Raw genomic sequence first — 23,019 nt, 5'->3', positions numbered from 1 at the left:
AGTAAGGATAGTATAGTCTTTTTAAGTAAGATAGAGACTAAACACACAACAAAACGAAACTATAGGAATCGTCCGAGTTAAAAAACTTTGCTTCACACAGATTACCCCAAAACATAGGAACCATTCGTGTAATTTACCCTAAGTTAAATCTGGTTGAGTATATTTATTGGGTTTTCAAAATTCTCATGTTTGTAAGATTTGTTTTTTTGGAAAATGTTCCATTTTCTCATAATAGGACCAAAATTTAAAGTAAACGTGAAAGTTACTATTTAATGATATCAACCAACAAATGTAAATTTCATTTTTAGACGTGTTTCTTTATTTTAATGATATCAACCAACATTTGTAAGTTTCATTTTTTAGTCGTATTTTTTTATTTTACTGTCTTTTTTTTTTCATTCATATATTGTTTGGTTATATTTGTCGTTACAATGCATGACAACAAATTACATAATGATGATATAGAACAAAGTAAAATTAATATCTTTTTTATTATACAGGTTGAGTCAACCGGATATAAAACTAGTTTGTAGAAGGGTTTAGGGTTTAGGGTTTTTTAATAAATCTCTCGATTGCATATCTTGAATTGTATAGACCTTTTACCATATTAGGTTGGTAAAATTCTTTGAGATCAATTTAATGGTGAGTATGAGTGTATTTGTTTGATGGGAATTAAAAAAAAGGGTATTTCTTTCTTGGCCTTCTTTGCCACTTACAACAATTTGTACAAGGTTTTAGGGTTTATTTGTTTGTTTTTTAATGAATTCTTTGGATCACATATCTTGAAATTGTGATTGTTTGATAACGGAGGAAAAAGCCATGGAATGTATAATATAATAGATGAACAAAGTTTGTTTCCTTGCCACCTCTAGTATTCACACATTCAATTACATTGGTTTTTGTTTTCTTTTTTAGTAGATTAATGTTAACTTTATATACATGAAACATGGCTAGAAGTGTCGATGTTACTAAAATAATGGTGCTTGCTTCCACTTCATTTGGAGAATCTTTGCAGGTTAATATGTCCATTATTGACATTTGACAACTACAACTAATGAAACACACAAGCTTTACTTCTTCTCTACCTTCTTCTCTACCTATGCTCTTTCTAATATCATATGTTGTTTCATTGTCATTACTTAGGATGTATAGAAATCGGAATCAATGCTGTGTTCTTCACCATTCACAACATGGACCACATATCTGGTACCTCTTTCTATGAACTCTCTTTATCTCTTTCTTTAAAATTTCCTAGATTTTGCTATTTTAACCATTTTGCTGTTTGATTTTTGTATCATAGGTAGGTTGATTTTTCTATCTTTTTTTTATATGATTTTTACAACTATTGATTTGCAGGTCAAGCTTCAAAAATAATAAAAAAAACCTTCGTCCCCTCGTGAAGTACGAACAAAATTTTACAATTGGACACTATAGTTTGCAAAATGTTATCGGAAACGTTAAGCCGATGGTCCTTATATTTTCAACTTATTATATGGTTGGTCCGGTTAAAACTAACTATTTAGATGTTAAATTTTTAAAATGACCTATTTGTCTTTGGACCAAATCTGAAAATAAAATTTACAATGAGACCATTTCGAGAATTTACTCTTATTACCATAATAAAACAAATTAAATTACAAAACCAAATAGAAATAAATTCAAAAAATCTCAGGGGGTCCTTTTAGACCTGACAAATGTGTCATGTCAGGTTCCTGTCATGTCAAGACATTAAACGGGTTGAGAGGGTTTGATCCTAACCCAACCTGTTTAATTATCGTGTCATTTCATGTCAGCCCGTTTATTTTTGTGTCGATTTCATGTCGGGTTTCGAGTTAAGGTTTAGACTTTGTAAATATGTTATATCATGTCACGTTTAAATATTTTAAAGGTTGGAAAGTATGATACAAGGAGACAAAAAGGAAAATACGAAACACTAGAGTTGGAAAGTGGATTGATAATATTGATAATAAGTTAAGAAGACAAAATGGAAAGAATTAGATTTAGGGAGCAAAATAGTTAGGTAGCAAGGAAGAGTAAAATTGAGTCACGTATAAAGTTTAAATTTAAATTTTAATTTTTAACCCACTACAAATTTATAATATATAATATAGTTATAAAAATATACAAATTTTAATTTTTAACCCACTACAACTCAGCCCGTTAATGAAAAATTTCATGTTTTACGGGGTCGTTTGTTTGGCCACTTCTTCTCCTAGAACGGTGACTTAACTCCATCCGGCGTCGCCCTCTCCAGCACCGGCAACCTTCTGCCTTCTTCATCGTCGGTCAGCCTCGCTGCCTTCTTCATCAATTACATCGTTTCTTCTTCATCGATCAGCAGGCTGAGATTTTGAACCAGGTATGTTAGGTCTTCCTTAGTTCATTGATAAAGCTGTGTGTGTAATTTTGGTTATCAGGCAGTGAATAAGTTTTACGATTTTGTTAATTTCTTGTTCTGATTTTGCCTTCCTTTTAACTTGGGATCCATATTATTTAGCATCTGGTTGTTTTAATTCTTGTTAGCTCTTACAATTTTTTCTTTTCATTCAAGTTTTATGAACGCCTACAAGGTGTTTGATGTTTTGTTCTTTTCATTCAAGTATGGGAAAATGAACATCCTATTTATATCCATTATATTGTATCAGCATATACTAATTTAACCACAGGTTCACATTCAAGTAAATTTTAATTTTGATTTTTATCTACTTTACACAATGCTTAATCACTGATTGAACCATAACATATCCTATACATAGATACAGGGGAGAGGTCAAATATCATCGAAGTATTTGTAACAGTGAACTCACTTATATCTTTTTGCTTCAAAACCAATCACATATCATTATATTTTCCTGATTAGTAATCAAATTCCTAAATTTTAAAATGAATAATCCAATTCCCAATTCAACATTTCTAATGCATGAAGGTTTTTATCATATGTAAACAGGGATGTTATAGATGATGCTGTTTCATTAACCATCATTTACTGAGAGTCTATTATGCAGATGTTTGAACTATAGATTTTCCTATGTATATAATGTGCCATAATCCAATTCCAATTGAAGCAAAGTACTTTACATCTTTTACCATGTGTGCTACTTAACACATGCTTTTGTTTTGTTTCAAGTGTTATTATCTCTTTGTATTGAATTAATTCCCTTGAGTTTTTACATTGTTGCAACTTTAATAGTATCAATGGGGGTGATAAAAGATGGTTCTATTTCGGGAACTTTACCAAGTAACAAAGTCTTTGGAGTCAACTATCCTGGTTACCCTTCATCTATGGAACGTGCCTTGGTTACTCTTGGTGGAGCCGAAGGTATTTCCATGGTATGCTGATTACCACACCCACACATTCTTCCATTATATTAAAATCTTCCATTTTTAGGTGAGCCAAAAGGCTGAAGTTATTTTCCCATCTTTTTGGATGAGACAATAATCTGCAGTTTTTGTCCCTCTTTTTGGGTGCGACAAAAAGCTGCAGTTTTTGTCTAATTGACATGGGACAAAAAACTGCAGTTTTTGTCCCACTTTTTTTGGGTTGGACAAAAAGTTGCAGTTTTTTTCTCGTTGACATGGGACAAAAAGTTGCAGTTTTTGTCCCACTTTTTCAAGTGGGACAAAAAGTTGCAATTTGTTTCATTGACATAGGACAATAAGCTGTAGTTTTTGTCCCAAGTTTTTGGGTGGGACAAAAAAGCTGCAACTTTTTGTCCCCCAACAAGGTAGGACAAAAAGTTGCAGCTTGTCTCATTGACATGGGACAATAAGTTGCAGTTTTTGTCCCACTTTTTTGGGCGGGACAAAAAATGCTGCAACTTTTCGTCCTACCTTGTTGGGGGGACAAAAAGTTGTAGTTTTTGTCTTATTGATATGGGTCCTGGTCCAATGCACACCAAACACAGGACATTGTACTCCTGTTATGTTTTGTCATGTCCTGTTTAACAAACATGGCCTATGAGGTTTCAGAATAGCTTCTAGAAGCTTCAGTTAGATTTTGTGGCATTATATGTAGGCTCGTGAGTCGCCATCAAATCTTCTAGAACTTCGTTTCCGCCCTGAAGATCCATACTCACATCCTGCACACGGGGAGTTTGTTCCTTGTAACAATTTTTTGCTCAAGATTTCAAAACAAAATATTCAACCCGAAATCACTGCAAATGCTCATTTGAAAGAAGATGATGAGAATGAGACACATATATTAGCAAAACAAGAAGACACGATTTGTGCAGATATTGTTGGACATGTGTCAGAAACATATTATTTTAATGGTTAGAAAAATGTCCAATCTTTACATTTATGTAAACCCTAAACCCTAAACCCTGAACGTGCTGTGTTTGAATCATACAGGAATGGTAGACTACCAACATGTTCTTGGTGTTCATGCTGACGTGGCACGGAAAAAGAAGAGAAATTGGGATGATGTGGAACCACAATTTGGTGCGTGTTTATTAAAAAATGATATATAATTGAAAAATGTAACTTTTTGTGTTTTGTGTAACTTTGCAGAGAAACATGGTCTTATTGATGCGGATCAAGAGGATTTGATGATTTTATTGCCTCCTCTTTTCTCATTGAAGAATATTCCGGAGAATGTGGTGTAAGAATAAGATGCTTTATCTTGTCACAATAAGATATGTTCAAAAGACGTAAATGCCCCTCCTCATTTATATTCTTGTAGGTTGAAACCATCTATGTATGTGAGTTTGAAAAAGAAACAAGAGGGAGTTGTACAACATCGTTGGGAGGTAAGTAAGATCAATTACTTTTCAATAATTTTTTTTTTAATCTTGAGGGCAAAACAGTAATCTTACCATAACTTATGTTCTTTCTAACTTATTGTGTGAGTGTAGATGGATATTGAGCCAAGTCTTGCAATTGATTTCAACATCAAAGATATCCTTAATTACAACTCCTTTTATTATTTTCTTTTCACATAAAATGTATGGTGTCATCTTCTCCATTTATAGATTCTTCTTATTTCTTTTTTTGGTTGCCTTAATGTGTTGATACATGTTCCTAAAAAAGTAAATTGGGAAAAGTTTATAAAAGAAGGAACAGATGAATGGAATTGCCAGATGGCAGTTTGTGATTCGTTTGAGGAGCGTCCTATATGGATCAGAGAATCTTTGTCTGAACATTTGTCCAACAAAGGTCTCAAACTTAGTAGCAACTATTTGAAAAGGTGTGTTTACTGTCTGTTTACAAACTTATCATGCATATACAAGGGCATATTTGTAATTAACTATTTTAGAAAATGAAGTCAAACTTTGAGGATTCGCAGGAAAAAAATAAATGGGGGTAGGTAAATTTGTTAAATGTTAGGATTTAAAGGGGAAAGACTTAGTATCAACTATTTGAAAAGATGTGCTTACATACTTATCTTGCATATACGAGGGCAAATTTGTAAAATGTTCTTTTACTGATTTACAGGCTTCTATTTAGGGCAGCATATTATTTTTCAAATGGACCTTTTCTTAGGTTTTGGATCAGAAAAGGATACGATCCACGTAAAGATCCGGAATCTCGCATGTGAGAATTCTATCATAATTTATAATTTTATTGATTTAAAAAAAAAAGATTTATTGATTTTTTTTTTTAAAAAAAAAATATATGTTTTGGGAAACAGATATCAAAGGATTGACTTCAGAGTACCTCCATCCTTACGAAGCTATTGTGATAATGGCATAGCATCTGGGTAACACATTTATAAAATCTTATCACTTTTTTTTAGAATGTAAAGGTTTTTACAAATCTGTCTAAAACCTGTTTGTTACACTAACTTCAAAATTCATATTATTCAAGAAATATAACTAAACAAACTTTAAATCCATTTGAACAAATAATTAAATAAACTCAAAATTTGAACTAGTTAAATAAACTAGATATATACAAACTCAAAAAGATCCAAATATGACAAGTGAAACATAAACTCTATTTATAGTATAAATGAATAGTACTTTCACTATTTTATCCTTTTCTTTTTATGATTGATATAATACTAATTCGATAAAATGGTGAAACTTTTATGCAAAGATTGAAGCATAAATGGGGAGATTTATGTCATTTTCGAGTTTTTCCTTACAAATGTCAAATTTCACTTCAATTATTTGAACTTCCTGATGATTACATTCAACAAGAGATGAAAAAGCCTTTGACTCAAACAACTTGCAATGTAAGTCTTTTATTTCTTACTTTTTTTTTTTTATAACAAATCATATTTATTTTTTTAATGTTATTTATATAAATTTACAGCTGGCGACTGGTTGGTTTACTCCACATGTCCTTGAGATTTTTCGGTTATGTGTTGCTGTGAGATTCTTATCCGTGTATCCAAACACTGGTGCTGAGTCTTTCCTCAAATCAGCTTCTTCACGTCTTGAAAAGTCAAAAAGAACAGTAACTGTAATAAAGGAGCCCATAGTTAACCAACAAATCATTAATAGAGGTGCAAATTTACCATTTTTCAAATTATTAAACGAAATTTTTTTTTTTTTTGATGAAAAGGTCAAGAGCTGAATCGTTCTAACCTCTTAATGGTTAAGTGATTGTCGGATTCCTTAACCGTTCAAAGGCTGTATCAAACGCGCTGAATGCTGACCGATTCTAAATGGTTTCGTTCAGAGGTTATCAAATAGCCTCTGATTCATCACCTAATGTCATGTCATGTCATGTCATGTCATGATTTGTCATTGTCATGAGTAATCTCATGTATAACAAATGGAGACTAAATATGCAAGTGGTTTTGACTTTTGACTTTTGACTTTTGACCATGCTTTGACTAAGTAGATGAGGTGATTATTGAAGAAAAAGGCATGAGCAACGATGAAGAAGAAGAAGATGATGATGATGATGATGTAGAAGATGACATGGAGGATGAGGATTTTGATGCGGATGAGGGACTTGATTTGGTAATCGTTATTGAAACTATATTTTTTTCTGTTTACATGATGTTTGGATAAATTATTTTAAAAAATATATGAGAATAAGGACAATTTTTTTGAAAAGTAACGACTAAATAGGAATCCCAACTTTGTATATTAAGTCGTTACTTTCTCTATTAAGTAAAAAAGAAACAACACATTTGTTTATTATTATTATTTTTTGTTACTATATTTTTTTCTTCTAATATTTATTTTTATAATGTTTGTTTCTAGGCTGGTGATGGGACCAATTTCTTACAAGAACCATCTTGTATCCTTATTATTACCATTTTCCTTTATTTTTATTTTGTCATGTAATGTTTTGTTTTTTTCTTTATTTTGATATGAAATTTCCTATATGTTGTAAAGATACAAATGAAGATAACATTTCAAAGAGCTACTTGCAAGACCTCTTTGGTAGTTTTCCATATAATAATGGAGGAGGCAATGAGTTCCAAGATGGTGAAAATAGTGATGGAGAATATCATATATATGATCAAGATAGTGATGAAAACTACTCCGATGATGACTACTAAATTGTTTGTTTTAGAAGAATTTTTATTTAGTATTATTTTTTTTTTTTCATGTTGTGTTGCTTTCACTTTTTTTTTAGCTTCAAATCTTCAAATCAGTAAGGTGAAAGTCATTTTTGTACAAAAAGATCACTTTTGTCTTTGAACAGAAGAAAGAAAGTCATTTTTGTACAAAAAGTATATATATTGGTAAAGTTGGATCTTTTGAAAAGACTACATACATTAAATACAACAATCTATTTCATTAAGACTTTTTGTATGAAGACAGGAAAAAAGAACTTTTTGTCCACATCTTCTTTCGCAAACATGAAAAATGACTAAAAACATTTTATCACTCCAAAAACAAACCCCATCTTAGACTAATTCCTATGTACACATTTTACAAACCAAAGAGAAATGAATTTGAGAGCAAACTTACTCCAAGTATACAGTCAAGAACACATCCCGGTTTAGGTGAATTTTTAGGCAAGATTACATATTTCTCTCATTGTTGTAACAATGCAAGAAAACAAATTTATTATCACCTCATTTATTTTAAGAGAATCATGTCCAACATTAGCCTCAATCACATGAGTTTACTTATTCTGTGTCCTACCTTTGCGTTGGTAATTTTTCCTTGGAATTATTTGCACTATAGAATACGTGCAATTGGTTAGATTGAATAATTTCTTAATAAACATAAAAATACCGGATTTTTTTGACATGATAGGTTTTTAAACAAGAATCTAATTTATATTACAAAGTTTCATTCAATATTTGTAAAAATAGAACCACCTAATGTGACACTTACCATGAGACCAATGACGACACCACTTATTGTGGTCGTGACTACAGTTGTAAACCATACCAAAAGACCATAAAAGTTTGGGAAAATGATTTAGGAGGGTAACCAACTGTTGCATTTGTTCTCATTTGGTTCTTTTTTTTGTACTCAATATACCATCTAACTTGTTTGTGTTCACCATAACCTTTTGACCGACTATCATAGGTCAAAAGCCGGTCAAAAGGGCTATGGTGAACACAAATAACAAGTTCGATGGTATATTGAGTACAAAAAAGGAAATGGACCAAATGAGAACAAACGTAACAGTTAGTTACCATCAAGAGTCATTTTTCCTAAAAGTTTTTAGTGCTCACTTTAAATGGTAAAAACATAATTTTTTTTTGGTCATACCTTAGTTGAATAGCTAACAGCCTAACATACACATCTTCCAATCTATTCATAAACTACACTTATTGTGAGAGCAATGATGACACCACCTATTGTGGCTGTCACTACAATTGTAAACCATACCAAAACGCCAGAAAAGTCTTTTGGTGCTCACTATAAATGGTAAAAACACAAAATGTTTTTCGGTTACCTTAGTTGAACGGCTCACACCCTGACCTCCAATCTACTCATAAACTACACTTTCGTTCTAAACAAGACTTGAACCCTCAACAAATTAGCTAATGAATATCTTTCCAATAACTTCTGATACCCGTTGGTTATAAGCCCTTTGGTTTTTTTCCCCTATGTTGAACTGTTTTAGGTTCTTAGCTAAATTTATTCCTACACTTGTTAAAGGTAAGGCCGATGCTTAAATTGCGAGTGTGGTGTTGGAAAAAGTAGGGTTTGTAGTGGAGATATGGATACCACTTGGATGTAAGAACACTTTCTGAACTGATATTTCTACCCTATGCCTGGGTTGCAAGAAATTCAACCTAGGATAATCCAAGAGGACACTTACAATTCTAGGTACAGAAGTCGTAAGCCAAATTACTAGAAGGATTCTATGTTTGTTTGATGAAAACGAGAGCTTAAGAATTTCGTGTGTCTCTTCTTAAAGAGAAGAGCCGTTTATATAATAAACGAGATTAGGGTTTCAATTAGGGTTCGCCGTCATGGGTTGCTTCAGAAGTAATTCAAGAAAATCCGGATTATAATGAGGATTTACGGTTTCCAAAACTGACGAATTTCGTTAGTTTTACCATAATCACCGTCAAGAATTCGTTTTTCCAACTATGTTCCCATATGTAATTTTCGAAGAATTTTTGGGGCGCTGCCCCTCGACCTCTCCCGCTGACCTGGCAGCAGGACGCCAGGCAGGGGCTCTGCCCCTTGGACCCCGCTAGGGACGCTGCCCCTAGACCCCGCCAAAGGGGCGCCGCCCCTTTGGAAACTCCGGACCCAGGGGCGCTGCCCCAGAACCCCCGACTTGTCGTCGAACCAGCTTCTAATTCGATCTTATACATGTGTGCACTCCGCACAAACCCGTACATATATTAGAGTACAAATTATGAAGCCCCTTAGCTCACATGTTAGTTTCAGTTACATAAAATGACATGGTGACACTAAAATCACCAACATGTGGTAGATTCTTGGAAGCATTCAAATTATTCTTTTTCCAAAAGTACATATTGGATAAGTTGGTAGATACGTTGTATCATGTATGTATCACCAACATGGTTAGACATTTTTAATCTTAATTGTGTGAAAAATTCCATTGAGGGTTTAGTTGGTAAAGTAAGACGGAATTTAAGGATGTTGGTACTTTGGTGTATTTCCATTTAAATGGAAAGACTTAATTTCATTATTTTGATTAAGTCTTAGGTTTCGTTTAACTGAAAATATAAGTGAGCAGAAAGAAAAGATGAAAATCAAGCCTTGTTATGGTAATACTTAGATAAATGTATAAAGGGAATTGGATTTGTTCAATGACAACTACCTAATCCAACCCTTGACAACTATTCCAATTTCTTCACATCCAAGTTAATAGTTTTCTTGTTTTAAATAGTTTGTTTCCAGTTTCCTAATCGGTTTGGATCTAGAACTCTTTCACATCTTGTATATATACCCTACATGGGTTTGTTTTTTAATTGATCAGTAAATAAATGTTTCATTCAAACCTATATCCAGTTTTTTTTTATGGTATCAGAGCACGATACCTTTCCTTCCAATCAATCATGAAAGGAGAAACACCGAGCAATAGTCCTTCCAGCAAAAATCCATCGTCAGACCCCGAATCACCCTTCTACATTCATCCTATTGACTATCCTCAACAAATTCATGTCAATGAAATCCTAAACGACAACAAATATGTCGACTGGGCAAGGGAGATGAATGATTTTCTCTTGGCCAAGAATAAATCAAGTTTCATTGATGGAACTCTTGTCAAACCGACCGAAGATGGCATGACACTCAGGGCATGGGAACGATGTGATGCCCTAATACGGGGATGGATGACAGCTGCAATGGAGAAGGAGATACAAAACAGTGTCAAATACACTAATACATCCCAAGAAGTTTGGGAAGATCTTGAAGAACGTTTTGGAAAGGAAAGTGCGTCTCGTGCTTATGAACTGAAACGAGCACCGACGATGATGAGACAAGATAACGCCTCCATATCAACTTACTTTACTAAGTTGAGAGCCATATGGGACGAGATCCTTTAGGGAAAGATTTAATGCAACCAAATACACAATCAGAGTCTGCTAAAAGGGGAGGTTCGGAAATTATGGGCTCGGCATGGATACAGGTGGCCTAAAAGGGTGTTTGTCCTCCAAAGCTTTAATAGTATCACCACTGTATGACGCAACACCCGATGAGCATAACACTTTCACTGCTGCGGTAAAATGACCATCTGCAACCTTACGGAGACACTGCCTGATGTTGGTGTTACTTGATGTAGACTCCTTCTGAAGGGCGCCTCCACCCTGTAGAGGAAGCCAAATATCACTCGAGCTTGTAGTAGAGGAAGCTTCTGAACGGGCACAAACAAATATCACTCGAGCTTGTAGTAGAGGAAGCCAAACAAGAGAACAAGCCTCGAGATGAAGCTTAAGCCATGAAGCAATAATTAAAAGGAAGGAAAGGAAATGTCAGACCAATACACTGTTGGTGTGCACAAGGAACGCTCAAACTAAGCAAACTACATTATCTTGAACAATAAAGCTGCAACAAGAGAAAAACTGGTTTGGGTATTTTATCAAACACTTGGTAGGCAACAAAAATAGCTTTTTGGAATTTCATCTACTTCTATTGAAACATCAACCTTCTAATCTGATATCTCACAAGGATCCAGAAATCAACACGAAATGGTTAGATCAAACTGATGAGAAAGTGACGAAATCATTAATTAGTATGTTTGAGATGCATGAAACCCGATCCAATCTCTGCACTGAGATAGAATTTTGTTGATCTGAGTAATTGGCATTAACGATTTGGGATTTTGATAAATGAATACGAAGAGAAAGTGTACACGTAACCGATAGCAATTGGAGATTTGGAAGAAAACTGATCATCTTAGGTTCCCATCTTCAGTAAGATTTTAAACTTCCATAAACACAAATCATAATTACCTAACAAGAGTCATTATCCAGCTGTTAGATTTTTTTTCTCGACAGGTTAAATGAAGATGTTGAGGCAAAGAAGAAATTTGAGTACATTGAAGAAAATCTGAAATTAAAAGAAGAACTCTTAAGTTTACATTGCCGATTCTTTTTAGTGTATTTTTAGGCGAATGCTCGCGCGTTGTGCAGAAACACCTATATAGTTGAAGTCTTTATAGATATATGTTTTTTTTAAATATAACAATAATGCTGTTGTTAAATTTGATATAATAATTCGTATACTGAATTGATATAATATATTGATTATTTTGAATTATATGATAATATATATACATCTATTATAACTACATAATCTCAATCGTTTGAATGACTTCTATCCGCGAGTTACACATGAATAAAATTAAATATAATATATTGTTTTATTTATAGTTGTTGTTATTGTTAATTAATTTTTTAAAATTTGTTTTCTTAATGTTTTAATTTCTATCATCATAATTATTTAAAACATCAAACATTGTTTTTTGATTTTAAAGGTAACAATATAATCATTTATATAGAGTTATTTTAACTATTGTTATTGTAAATTATTGTAAGCTACTTATTTAAAAACTTTTAACGATTATAAATATATCTTTAGAAAATACTTTAGTTAAATTGAGATTACAATTTAGTTTTTGCATTTATCACTACAATTTATCACTATTAACTATTTACAAAATATTCTTTGGTTTTTTAAGTGGAACTAAAATTTATATTTAAGTTGACATTGTAATGTTATATTTAAATCAACAATTTAAGTATTTTGTCCAAACTGTTCAATAGTTGTAGCTTCAAACTGATAATGGTTTACACACAACAACATATTAAATCTAATAAATTAAGTATAATATGTTAAAAGTTAAAGACATACGTTTAGAAGTAGAAGTAAATATGTTATTTTAATATTGAAATTTAGTATATTTATGATTACACTTTAGGTTTAATATTTATTTAACCTTATTAACAAACGTATAATCATTATTAGAAAGACACTACAATTAATCACTTTTAACTATTTACAAAATATTCTTTGGGTTGTTTAAGTTAAACTAAAATTTATATTTAAGTTGACCCTGTAAGTTATATTCAAATTAATAACTTAAATATTTTATACAAATTGTTCCAAAATTGTATCTTTAAAATGATAATGGTTTACATCCAACAATATATTAAAACTAATAAATTAAGTATAATATATTAAAAGTTAAAAAACATAACTTTATAAGTAAAAGTAACAATATTATTTTAATATTGAAATTTAGTTTATATATAATTACACTTTAGGTTTGATATTTATTTAACCTTATTAACAAACTTATAATTATTATTAGAAAAAAAATGAAAAGTCATGAGAGTTCAAATTAATTGGGTGAAAGAAAAAATACATGAGAGTTTCAAATCAATGATGAAAGGAAAAATGCTTCATTTATAATATAGTATGATTTCTTAAGTTTTTTGTGGAAGGTTCATGCTCGTTCTTTTTAACAAACAATACAACAATTGCCGATTCTTTTTAGTGTATCTTTCCCCATTAGCTATTTTGTCGTTTTATAAATCTTCATGCTAATAATATACTTTTATAAATCTTATGCAAGGCTACAATCCTTTTTTTTTTTCGATAAAATCGGTAGAGATCATTTTTGGCATTTTTGGGGTTGTTGACATCGGTTGAAGGTATTATACCATTACTAAAAAAGTTCTAATGAACTTTTAAAAGTTGATCCTTAGGTTATCCGGAGTGGAGTTTCAAATCACGCGTGAAAGTCTATGTGGCTGCCAACGAACGCGTGAACACCGCCCCAAGGGCTGGTGGCTTGGGTATGAAGTGGGTGCAAAGACGGGCCAAGACGAACAATAGCAAGTAAGCAGCAGCAGAAACGGTGGTTTCATCCATTTTCCTTTTTATGAAGTTACAATTATGGTCCCTGAAAGTGTTCATTATACACTTTTACTTATATTTAGATTAAATTAGACCTCAACTCTCTCTCTCTCTCTCGAGATATATATATATATATATATATATATATATATATATATATGAAATGTGGTTTTTTTATGTTTTTTTATGTTATAAATTATGTTTTTTTATTTAGATTAATGATAAAAAAATAAAAAATAATAAAAGAAATATTATGGAGTGGTAACAATTTCCAATGTCTAGTGGGTTGGTGGTGGATCTGACGTGACACTGAGTTGACAGCGCTATTCCGATGGTTTGGATGTGATCACTCTCCATTGCTTTATATCATTGATTTTATGTATATATTTTATCCTGTATATGTAATTTGGTAGGATAAAGTCATAGAAGACCACCCAATGCCTCCACTATTTCAATTCCTAGGATTAAAAATATTTTTATCCCAAAAGATTTAAATTTTAAATCTCTACTTTCATTTAGGTCTTTCATTATGCATAACAGATAGTATATATGTTTGACCGATTCATTCCATTATTGGGGTTGTTTTGATCTTTCACGTATGTTTTGATGTTTCTCATCAGTCGGAGAGTGCAGTGCTACAAGCTGGTCCGGATTGGTGAAAACAACAAAAGAAAGAGCCATAAATGTGATCACGACGTATGTATTCTGGAATGGTCATGAACCCTCACCACGCAACGTTAGTGTCTTATTTCGTTTGATTATTAAAAGCATCGTATCTAAATAAAGTGTTGTCCGGATAACTGATGTTTAAAAATATTTAAGAAAAAGGGACTTTAACAATCAAACAAAGCAGTTTTGGTTCCACATGCACATGCCAACTCACAGCAAAGTTCTTAAAAAGATGTGTATATTAAATACACCCAATTTTGATTTTTGAATTTGATGGATTCAATAAAGTAAGCTGTTTGTTTTGTGATTTGTTTTGCAACGGAGATAATTACAATTTTAAATTTTTACCTCCCGTATATTCATAAAATCTAAATCGAATGCATGAAAAGCATTGGACCACATCATTAGTTTCTAACCATAAAGGCCATTACTGAATCTACCCTTTTTTTATATATTTTTTTAAAAGCAATGATAATAAAATTAAAATTCCATCCCCTTAAATATTTCTTTAACGTTAGCTTACCTCTAATCGCAAAATAAATGATTCCAACTTATAAGTTAGCTTACCTCTACCGAAATTTCTTGATTCTTTGGTGGAATAGTACTACATTGTTCATAGATTTGAAATTACAGTACAAATCTCGTTATCCAGAACTTCAAAGGTGAATGTAGGGCCTGGAAGTTGGTGTACATGCAATGTTTGGTGAGGTGTAGTAGCTGAACCTCTATTTTATCTAGTGGCTGTCATAGTTAGCTAAATAGTTCTTTGTTCCCTTTTGTTTCTTAGCTGCATTACAATTGTATCATTGTATTTGGTCCATCCCCATGCTGGCTTTTTATTTTAATGCATTCTTGCCGTTCCAAAAAATATATATTTCTTTAACGTTATCAAATCTCTAGAAAATCGAAATACTCATCAACACTATTCTCAACGTGGATCACATGCCATATATATGATACTATATATATATATATATATATATATATATATATATATATATATATATATATATATATATATATATATATATATATCCAACACTGCCATGATTACCGCTTGCTTTTACCTGTACCCAATCTTCTCAACGTGGATCCACATCACATGCCATATATATGATACGCTTAATTATTAATACACACATGAGAATTTGCGGTGGGGAGCTGGCCATGGACATGTCTTCATTTATGCCTTTTTTGGGTTATAAGTATGTTTCCAATATCCATAATCGTATTCAAAATTTTGAGTGATGAACACTCAAGACGAAGTAGGTGGCGATGCCGATGCAATGGTGGCAGGTCAGGCACAGATATTGCGCTACATATATGGTGCTCTCGACGGTATGGCTATAAGATGTTGTGTTGAGCTTCGTATTCCTGACATAATTCACAACCATGGCCACCCTATCACGTTGTCTGAAATTGCCACAGGTATTGCCTCTCCATCCATAAACCTAGATGGGCTTCGACGACTAATGAGATTCTTGGTCCATCGAAAGGTTTTCCATGAAATGGCCCAACCAAAAGTTGGAGATGGAGAGGGGGGAAATGATAATGTTTACTCCCTGAACCATTGTTCCCTGTGGTTGTTACGTGATGCTGATGTGACATTAGCACCGATGGTCATGATGCGGACGGATCCATCTATGATTTTGCCTTTACATGTGTTGAGTCGGTCGATCACAGAAGGTGGTACGGCGTTTAAGATGATTCATGGTGAAGAAATGTTTGAGTTTTCGTCGAGTAACTCAGATTTTAATAGGGTTTTTAACGAGGGTATGGCATGCACAGCTAAGATCACAATAAATGCGATCTTGGCCAGTTACAAAACTGGATTTCTTGGGACGAAAGGAAGCGTTGTAGATGTTGGCGGAGGGACTGGGGTGGCGATATCTGAGATTGTGAAGGCATATCCACATCTGAAAGGGATCAACTTCGATTTGCCGCATGTTATTTCAATGGCACCAAGATATGATGGGGTTACACATATTGGTGGGGACATGTTTGAGGCCATTCCTCCAGCGGAAACGATCTTCATGAAGGTAAGCTTTGTTGTTCATCAAGTTATATTGGTTTCTTTGATGATATATATATATATATATATATATATATATATATATATATATATATATATATATATATATATATATATATAGAGAGAGAGAGAGAGAGAGAGAGAGAGAGAGAGAGAGAGAGAGAGAGAGAGAGAGAGAGAGAGACCCTCGTAAAAAAAGGATAATGGTAAGAGATATCAATCTATTTTTATAAATACATTGATTATAACATTCTTATAAATCATTCTACGATATGAGTAATGATATTTATCTTTGCATTTTAGTGGATTTTGCATGATTGGAGCGATGATGATTGTATTAAAATCCTTAAAAATTGTCGGAAAGCGATACCCAAAGAATCTGGAAAAGTCGTTATTGCGGAGATTGTCAATCATCCTACAGGACATGATCCTTTTGTTGATACACACCTAACATATGATTTAGTGATGTTTTCACATTTTTCTGGTGGAAGAGAACGGAATGAAAGCGAATGGCAGAGAATACTCCATGAAGGAGGGTTCCTTCGTTACAATATTCTCAAGATTCCAACCCTTCAATCGATCATCGAGGCTTTTCCAGAATGAATTTGTAAGAAAGCATTAGGTTTGGAGATTCTTTTGATGTGAATCATACCGGTTGAAAGAACTGGAATTTGAAGAATTATACTATATCATGAGTTTGATGCATAATAATGGAATAAAATTATGAGAAAGAATTAGAACTTGAAGAATTCATGAGTTTGATGTTCAACAATGGAATAAATTATGAGAATTGAATAATTTTATACTATCAATAATGATGAAAAACTTTTATTTTGTTTATTTATATTAGTAATGGAGGAAATTTGATCTTTCGAAAATAAAAAATTAACAAAAATGTGATTTCATTCCACAAATCAATCAAATATAAAATAATCTAATTTCATTGAGTTTAATTATTTTATCTTTTTTTTTTAAACAACAAGCTAACCTACTCCTAAACCATCTATCTAGAGTTGAACACATTACCGGGAATATTTTCAAGTGTGAATCAATGTGAAATTCTATATCCCAGGTCAAGTGGAGAGCAAGTTCTGGTTGTGGTATGAGTCGGAGTTTATACCAGTTATAATGTTCAATGTTCAGTCGTAATCATGAAGGCAAATGTTGAGTATTATACCAATATTATAAATCACTCTACGAGACGAGTAATGATATTTATCTTTGCATTTTAGTGGATTTTGCATGATTAGAGCGATGATGATTGTATTAAATCCTTAAAACTTGTCGGAAAGCGATACACAAAGAATCTGGAAAAGTAGTTATCGCGGAAATTGTCAATCATCCTAAAGGAAATTATGATCATTTTGCTGATACACACCTAACATATGACTTAGTGATGTTTTCACATTTTTGTGGTGGAAGAGAACGGAATGAAAGTGAATGGAAGAGAATGAATTCAACGTTCCGATCCTTCAATCGATCATCGAGGCTTTCCCAGAATGAATACGTAAGAAAGCATTAGGCTTAGCGATTCTTTTGAAGTGTATCGTAACAGTTGAAAGAATTGGAATTTAAAGAATTATACTATATCATGAGTTTGATGCGCAATAATGGAATAAAATTATGAGAATGCAATAATTGAATAAAATTATGAGAATTGAATAATTTTATACTTTCAATAATGATGTAAAACTTTTATCTTGTCTATTAATATTAGTAATGGAGGAAATTTGATCTTTTGAAAAAAAATAACAAAAATATGATTTCATCCCACCATCATAAAAATGATAAAATCAATCAAATATAAAATTTAAAAGAATCTAATTTCATTGAGTTTAATTAGTTTTGTTTTTTTTTTTTTGAAACGACAAGCTAACCTACTCCTAAAAGCCATATATGTCTCCTAGTGAGACTTGAACCCATAACCTTTTATTTGAAAGAGTCACTCCTTACCGCTAGGCCAAAGACCATTTGTTAATTAGTTCATCTAACAGCCAAATAGAATGTTGAGAGAAGAACTTAAGATTGATTTGCCGAAATGTAAGTTAATCTCAATGGATCTTATGATAAGCTCAACAATGAAGAAATATGCAGAATGATATATATATATATATATATATATATATATATATATATATATATAGCAACAAGATTAATCAGTAAACTTAAGCTAGTAATAATACTTAGTTAAATCGTAACAAGGTTTACATTCAAACACAAGTTAGTAAATGATGAACATCATAAGTAAGAGATAATGAAGATAATGAAGACTTGTATTCAATAAAGAGTAATAAAATGAAAGTTTGGAAGTGGTGTGTTTAGATCGATCATCATAATAATCTATTTATAGAAAAACTGAGTACAAGATAAACAATAAAATATATCTAAATAATTCATCTAACACATAATGTTAGAAAAGGTGAACATTACTTTTCTGACACTTCGACATACAAAAGACAAAACATGCTTTTCTTCGGGTTAACATTTTCACTTCGGTATTCTAAGCCTTCAGTGTTGATCTTCATAGTCTTCGCATCTGATACTCAACCAAAGTTCTACCGCAACAATCAAAATAGGTCTTTGGTACTTCAACACATTTATAGCTGCCGAGGGTCACTTTCATGTTTCAACAATCCTCCCCCCCCCCTAAGTGACCTCGCAGTTATCACTTTCACTTGCTAAGTTTGAGAAACTTAATAATGAGCCACCATAACTTCCTAACTTCAACAATCTATTTGATCCTTCTGGAGATTTCAAACTTCACCTCATCAGTGATGTCTTGGACTTTTGAGCCATTGAAAGAGTTCCTTCCATGTGTTTAGGAGAGCAACGATGAAAAGCAGTGGTTGGCAGGAAGAATTTTTCACTATCTCTGGAAAGGTTGAAAACAGTGCCAAGTTTGGGGAAGTTTGTTGCTCCGAGGCTTAAGTCTTGAATCCCTTTGGTAATGTATTTAGGGTGTTCAAATGGAGGGAAGTTCATCTTCTCTGCAAGTACTGAATGGATCTCAACATCAATTTTTCCAAAGTCACATACAAGGGTTTTTAGGAAGTCATCTTCTCTGCAAGTACTGAAGACCTTTACAATCAGAAAAATATCTTCGAGATTCATATAGATGAAGTCTGCTTGAGTTCGATGGTATTCTTTACCGAAGCGTGAAAGAGTTTATTGATAATGTGTTTCTCCTTTGAAAGACCTTGGTTTGAATGTTGTAACAGTATCGGGTATGTCACATGACTAGATTTCCTCTATCAATTTCCCATACTTGTGAAACAAATTTAATCTTTTAAACTCCATGGCCATTCTTTGCTCATATGGGATATTCTGGTCAAATGGCTTAAATACTGGGAAGTATTTAGCATTGCGAGAGAGAGGAATGTCCCAGTATGCTCCAGTGGGTTTAGAGTAGGAGAGATAAGGAACATAATATGTGTCCAAGAGTCTTCGCATTGGGTTTACCCAAGAATAGATTAGAGATTCATCGATTCTCATATCGAATCCCTGAGTCTGACATATGTATTCAACTAGCTTGGCTAACCTCCAGTCGGCCTTCTTTTGTCTTGTCTTGGGAGAGTTGAAGGAGTTGTCATCTGACATGTAAGGTGTAACACCTAGATTTCAAGTATTCGTTTAACCCTTGAGTTATGTTTATTTTGCAAGTTTAGTCCCTGATAGCGATGTTGTAAATTGAAGACCTTGAGAGTACGCGGGGCGTACACCCTCGTACGTAGGGCATACTCCGGAATGCCTTCATACAGTGAGCATACACAGGTACACAAGGTGTACGTAGTCAGGGTGTAAATCCTAAATTTTAGGGTTTGGAGCCTATTTAAGCTCACTTATGGCCTCAAGCACCTTCTTACCTTCAACCTCCCTCCTTAGCTTGAAAACCCTAAGAGTGTTTGTGGTTGTGAAGCTTGTTTGGGCCATTTTGGTGCATTTTTGGAGCTCTTGAAGTAGAAGGAAGAACATTAAAGTGGTGGTGTTACACTCAAGGCTTTGGATCCAACATTTAGTCCCCCTTGTGCACCTTGAGGAGGTAAAAAGTTTCAAACTTGATGATAAAATCTCTTGGATCTAGTTTTTCTCAAGTTGTTTCTTTTTTGGTCCCAAACTTAGCCTTTGTGAGTAGGAGGTACTCCAAAGCATTCGAGTTGTCCTTTTAGAGGTTTTAGGGGTGTTAAGTCATAAAATTGGGTCCTTGGTCACTAGTTTTCCCCTATGTAAGTGTTAGATGGTCTTAATGGGTTAAGAGGCTAGGGTTTTCGGTTTTAAGGACTTAATAGCCATTCTAGGCCATAAAGTTGGAAACTTTTTGGCTTAGGACATCTTATGTGACCTAGATCTGAAGTTTGGACGTGGGTACTTAAGGAATTAAGCACTTGGTTAGTAGTTAGCAAGCAGCCTCGTACGCAGGGCGTACCGAATGGTACGCTGAGTGTACAAGGTCAGCGCCCCATCCTTCGGTCAACTGCGATGTACGCCCTGCGTACATGAGGAGTACGCCTTGCTTACTAACTGAGTCAACTCGATTGAATTTGACCTGGTTTTGACTAGGGTTTGACCTAGGGGCATTTTAGGTATTTGAATGGTAGTCTGAGTTTTGGTGGTTTTAATTGTAAAGGTGATCGGTAGTGTGGGTTTCGGAGTAGCATGTCAGTTCATCATTTCTTCTGTCTATGAGGTGAGTCTTCTTACCACCTTAAGTGGACCGAAGGCATCAAGGCCGACCCACTGCATTGAATGACTAGAACTATATGTTCTCGTATGATTATGTATGTTGTACTTGTATGATTTATTCATTGAGCTATATGGGCTCGGAGTCATTACGGACTCAGTGTTGATACAGACCTGAGGGTTGATTCGGACCCGACATAGCTATATGTTGTATTTTGGGTTGATACGGACCCGAGGTTGATACAGACCTGACATAGCCACGTGTTGTTATTTAAATGTTTGTTGTATGTGGTAATTTGGGAAGCTCACTAAGCTTTATGCTTACAGTTTATGTTTATGGTTTCAGGTACTTCCAATTATAAAGGTAAGGGCCCGGCGTGATGACACAACATCCTCCCTATGTGATTTCCGCACTTGATGTTTTTGTACTCTGATGTTTTGGAATATTGTAATGAATAATGGCTTTTAATACAATCAATGAATGAAAATTTAAATTATTTTAAATGAAAAATTTTGGTACTGTTTTTGGGTCGTTACAAGTTGGTATCAGAGCCTTGATTTGATGGATTCGGGCACACTCTCGAGTGTGTCAGAACTAAAACTGAGGAAATGATAATATTTTCAAAAAAACAAAAAGAAATTGAATTTTTGGAAAAGATTATTTTAACTAAAAAGGGGGGGGGGGGGAGTGCAATGCGTGCAATCATCTGAGCTCAATTAAGTGTTTCCCAAGTTACCAATATGTATTGTGATGAGTATGCTTGAAATGTGAATTGCATGCTAGATTAGGGCTAAGGATACCTTCAAGAATCATATGGTTAAATTGTTTGATTTGTGTGATGCCTTATAGCTCAATAGTACTTGATGTCATGTATTACTTGGAAATGATATCACCTCAGTTAATTGCTATGTGTATGTTTTCAAAGTTGTATATGATTAGGATTGTATAGTGTAACATACACGTTTTGAAATCGTGTTTTAAGTAAATAATATTATGAAATATTATGTGATATTGAGTATTGAGTTCTAACAGATAGTTTTTACTAGAAATAAGGTAAAACTATGTTTAGAATCACTCGAAAAATATTGGAAGTCTTATGAGATTCCAATTAAAAGTTAAAATATCGAAATTTAACGAAAATATAAAATTTGAAATAAGTAAAATGTTATTATTGAAAGTTGTAGATAATCTCGTTAGAAACATTTAGGCGAAAACCTCATCGAAATCTGAGTTATAACGAAGAAGTTATGACCAATCGAAGATCCGCGACAAAATCGGCACTGTGCCGAATGACGTAAAAAGTGAGTTTTTGATAAACTACTTTTTAGCCTTACTGATCTAAATGAAAGTCGTAGTATTCGTTAAACCGAGAATTTTGATAAAAAGAACGCCAAAATCTGACTTCGCATGAGGAAGTTATGATTTTTCTAAGTTTCAAGCTTAGCAGTAGACAGCTAAAAACTCGAATTTTAGATCGAGTGATTTTTAGCCGACACAACCTAAACGAGAATCGAAGGTCTCGTCATTAGCAGTACAACGGTAAAAAGTATGACGAAAACGGACGTCGGATGAAGAAGTTATGAATTTTTAACGGATTTACCAGTCCCGGTCTGTTAAAAATAATAATATAAAAAATAAAGTCAAAATTTTTCCGACGAAGTCTAAACGAAAGTCATAGAGCATAGATTTCCCTACGCGTGCATATAAAGAACGTCAAAAACGGAGCCCGTATGAGAAAGTTACGGATTTTACAAGATTGGGCACAATTTTTGAGAAATTTCGCATGAGTCATCTTCGGACACGTCACCTCGCAAGCGAGGCCTCCACGTGTCACCTCCTGATAGGACCGAGCTTTGCGTGTCGCCTTCTGATTGGACCAAGTCTGCAGTCCACTAAGCCTCGGACACCTTCGCAGGAGACACCCCGCGGACACT

The 23,019-nt window shown here is 33.5% G+C and overlaps 3 protein-coding genes across 4 annotated transcripts; all 3 read left to right on the top strand.

Annotated features, from left to right (window-relative positions):
• The first annotated feature begins 2,162 nt into the window (after positions 1-2,162).
• LOC145134063 (uncharacterized) lies at positions 2,163-7,508 on the top strand. Of its 2 annotated transcripts, none has more exons than XM_079068985.1 (15): positions 2,163-2,359; positions 3,191-3,330; positions 4,016-4,271; positions 4,351-4,440; positions 4,510-4,600; positions 4,682-4,748; positions 4,854-4,898; positions 5,016-5,185; positions 5,434-5,532; positions 5,630-5,698; positions 6,037-6,175; positions 6,256-6,448; positions 6,790-6,911; positions 7,158-7,194; positions 7,293-7,508. In XM_079068985.1, the coding sequence occupies exons 2-15, from the start codon at positions 3,196-3,198 to the stop codon at positions 7,457-7,459; spliced, it is 1,680 nt and encodes a 559-aa protein (XP_078925111.1). In that variant the 5' UTR covers positions 2,163-2,359; positions 3,191-3,195; the 3' UTR covers positions 7,460-7,508. The 2 variants fall into 2 exon arrangements, with proteins under 2 accessions (XP_078925111.1, XP_078925113.1); XM_079068987.1 differs by having other exon boundaries at positions 2,164-2,359; positions 3,191-3,319.
• A 2,894-nt stretch (positions 7,509-10,402) lies between these two features.
• LOC145131524 (uncharacterized) lies at positions 10,403-10,891 on the top strand. Its single transcript, XM_079066197.1, has one exon. The coding sequence runs from the start codon at positions 10,403-10,405 to the stop codon at positions 10,889-10,891; it is 489 nt and encodes a 162-aa protein (XP_078922323.1).
• Positions 10,892-15,448: 4,557 nt separating this feature from the next.
• Positions 15,449-17,156, top strand: LOC145134634 (desmethylxanthohumol 6'-O-methyltransferase-like). The gene is made up of 2 exons (XM_079069480.1): positions 15,449-16,414; positions 16,711-17,156. Exons 1-2 carry the CDS (start codon positions 15,623-15,625, stop codon positions 17,008-17,010), a joined length of 1,092 nt encoding a protein of 363 aa, XP_078925606.1. The 5' UTR covers positions 15,449-15,622; the 3' UTR covers positions 17,011-17,156.
• The last annotated feature ends 5,863 nt before the right edge of the window (positions 17,157-23,019 follow it).

This window comes from Lactuca virosa, chromosome 8, assembly GCF_052849685.1.
Source record: "Lactuca virosa cultivar CGN04683 chromosome 8, Lactuca_virosa_CGN04683_v6, whole genome shotgun sequence".
Taxonomy (NCBI): domain Eukaryota; kingdom Viridiplantae; phylum Streptophyta; class Magnoliopsida; order Asterales; family Asteraceae; genus Lactuca; species Lactuca virosa.
Note: the sequence above shows the minus strand (reverse complement) of the source record. Positions and strands in the feature narration are given on the sequence as shown.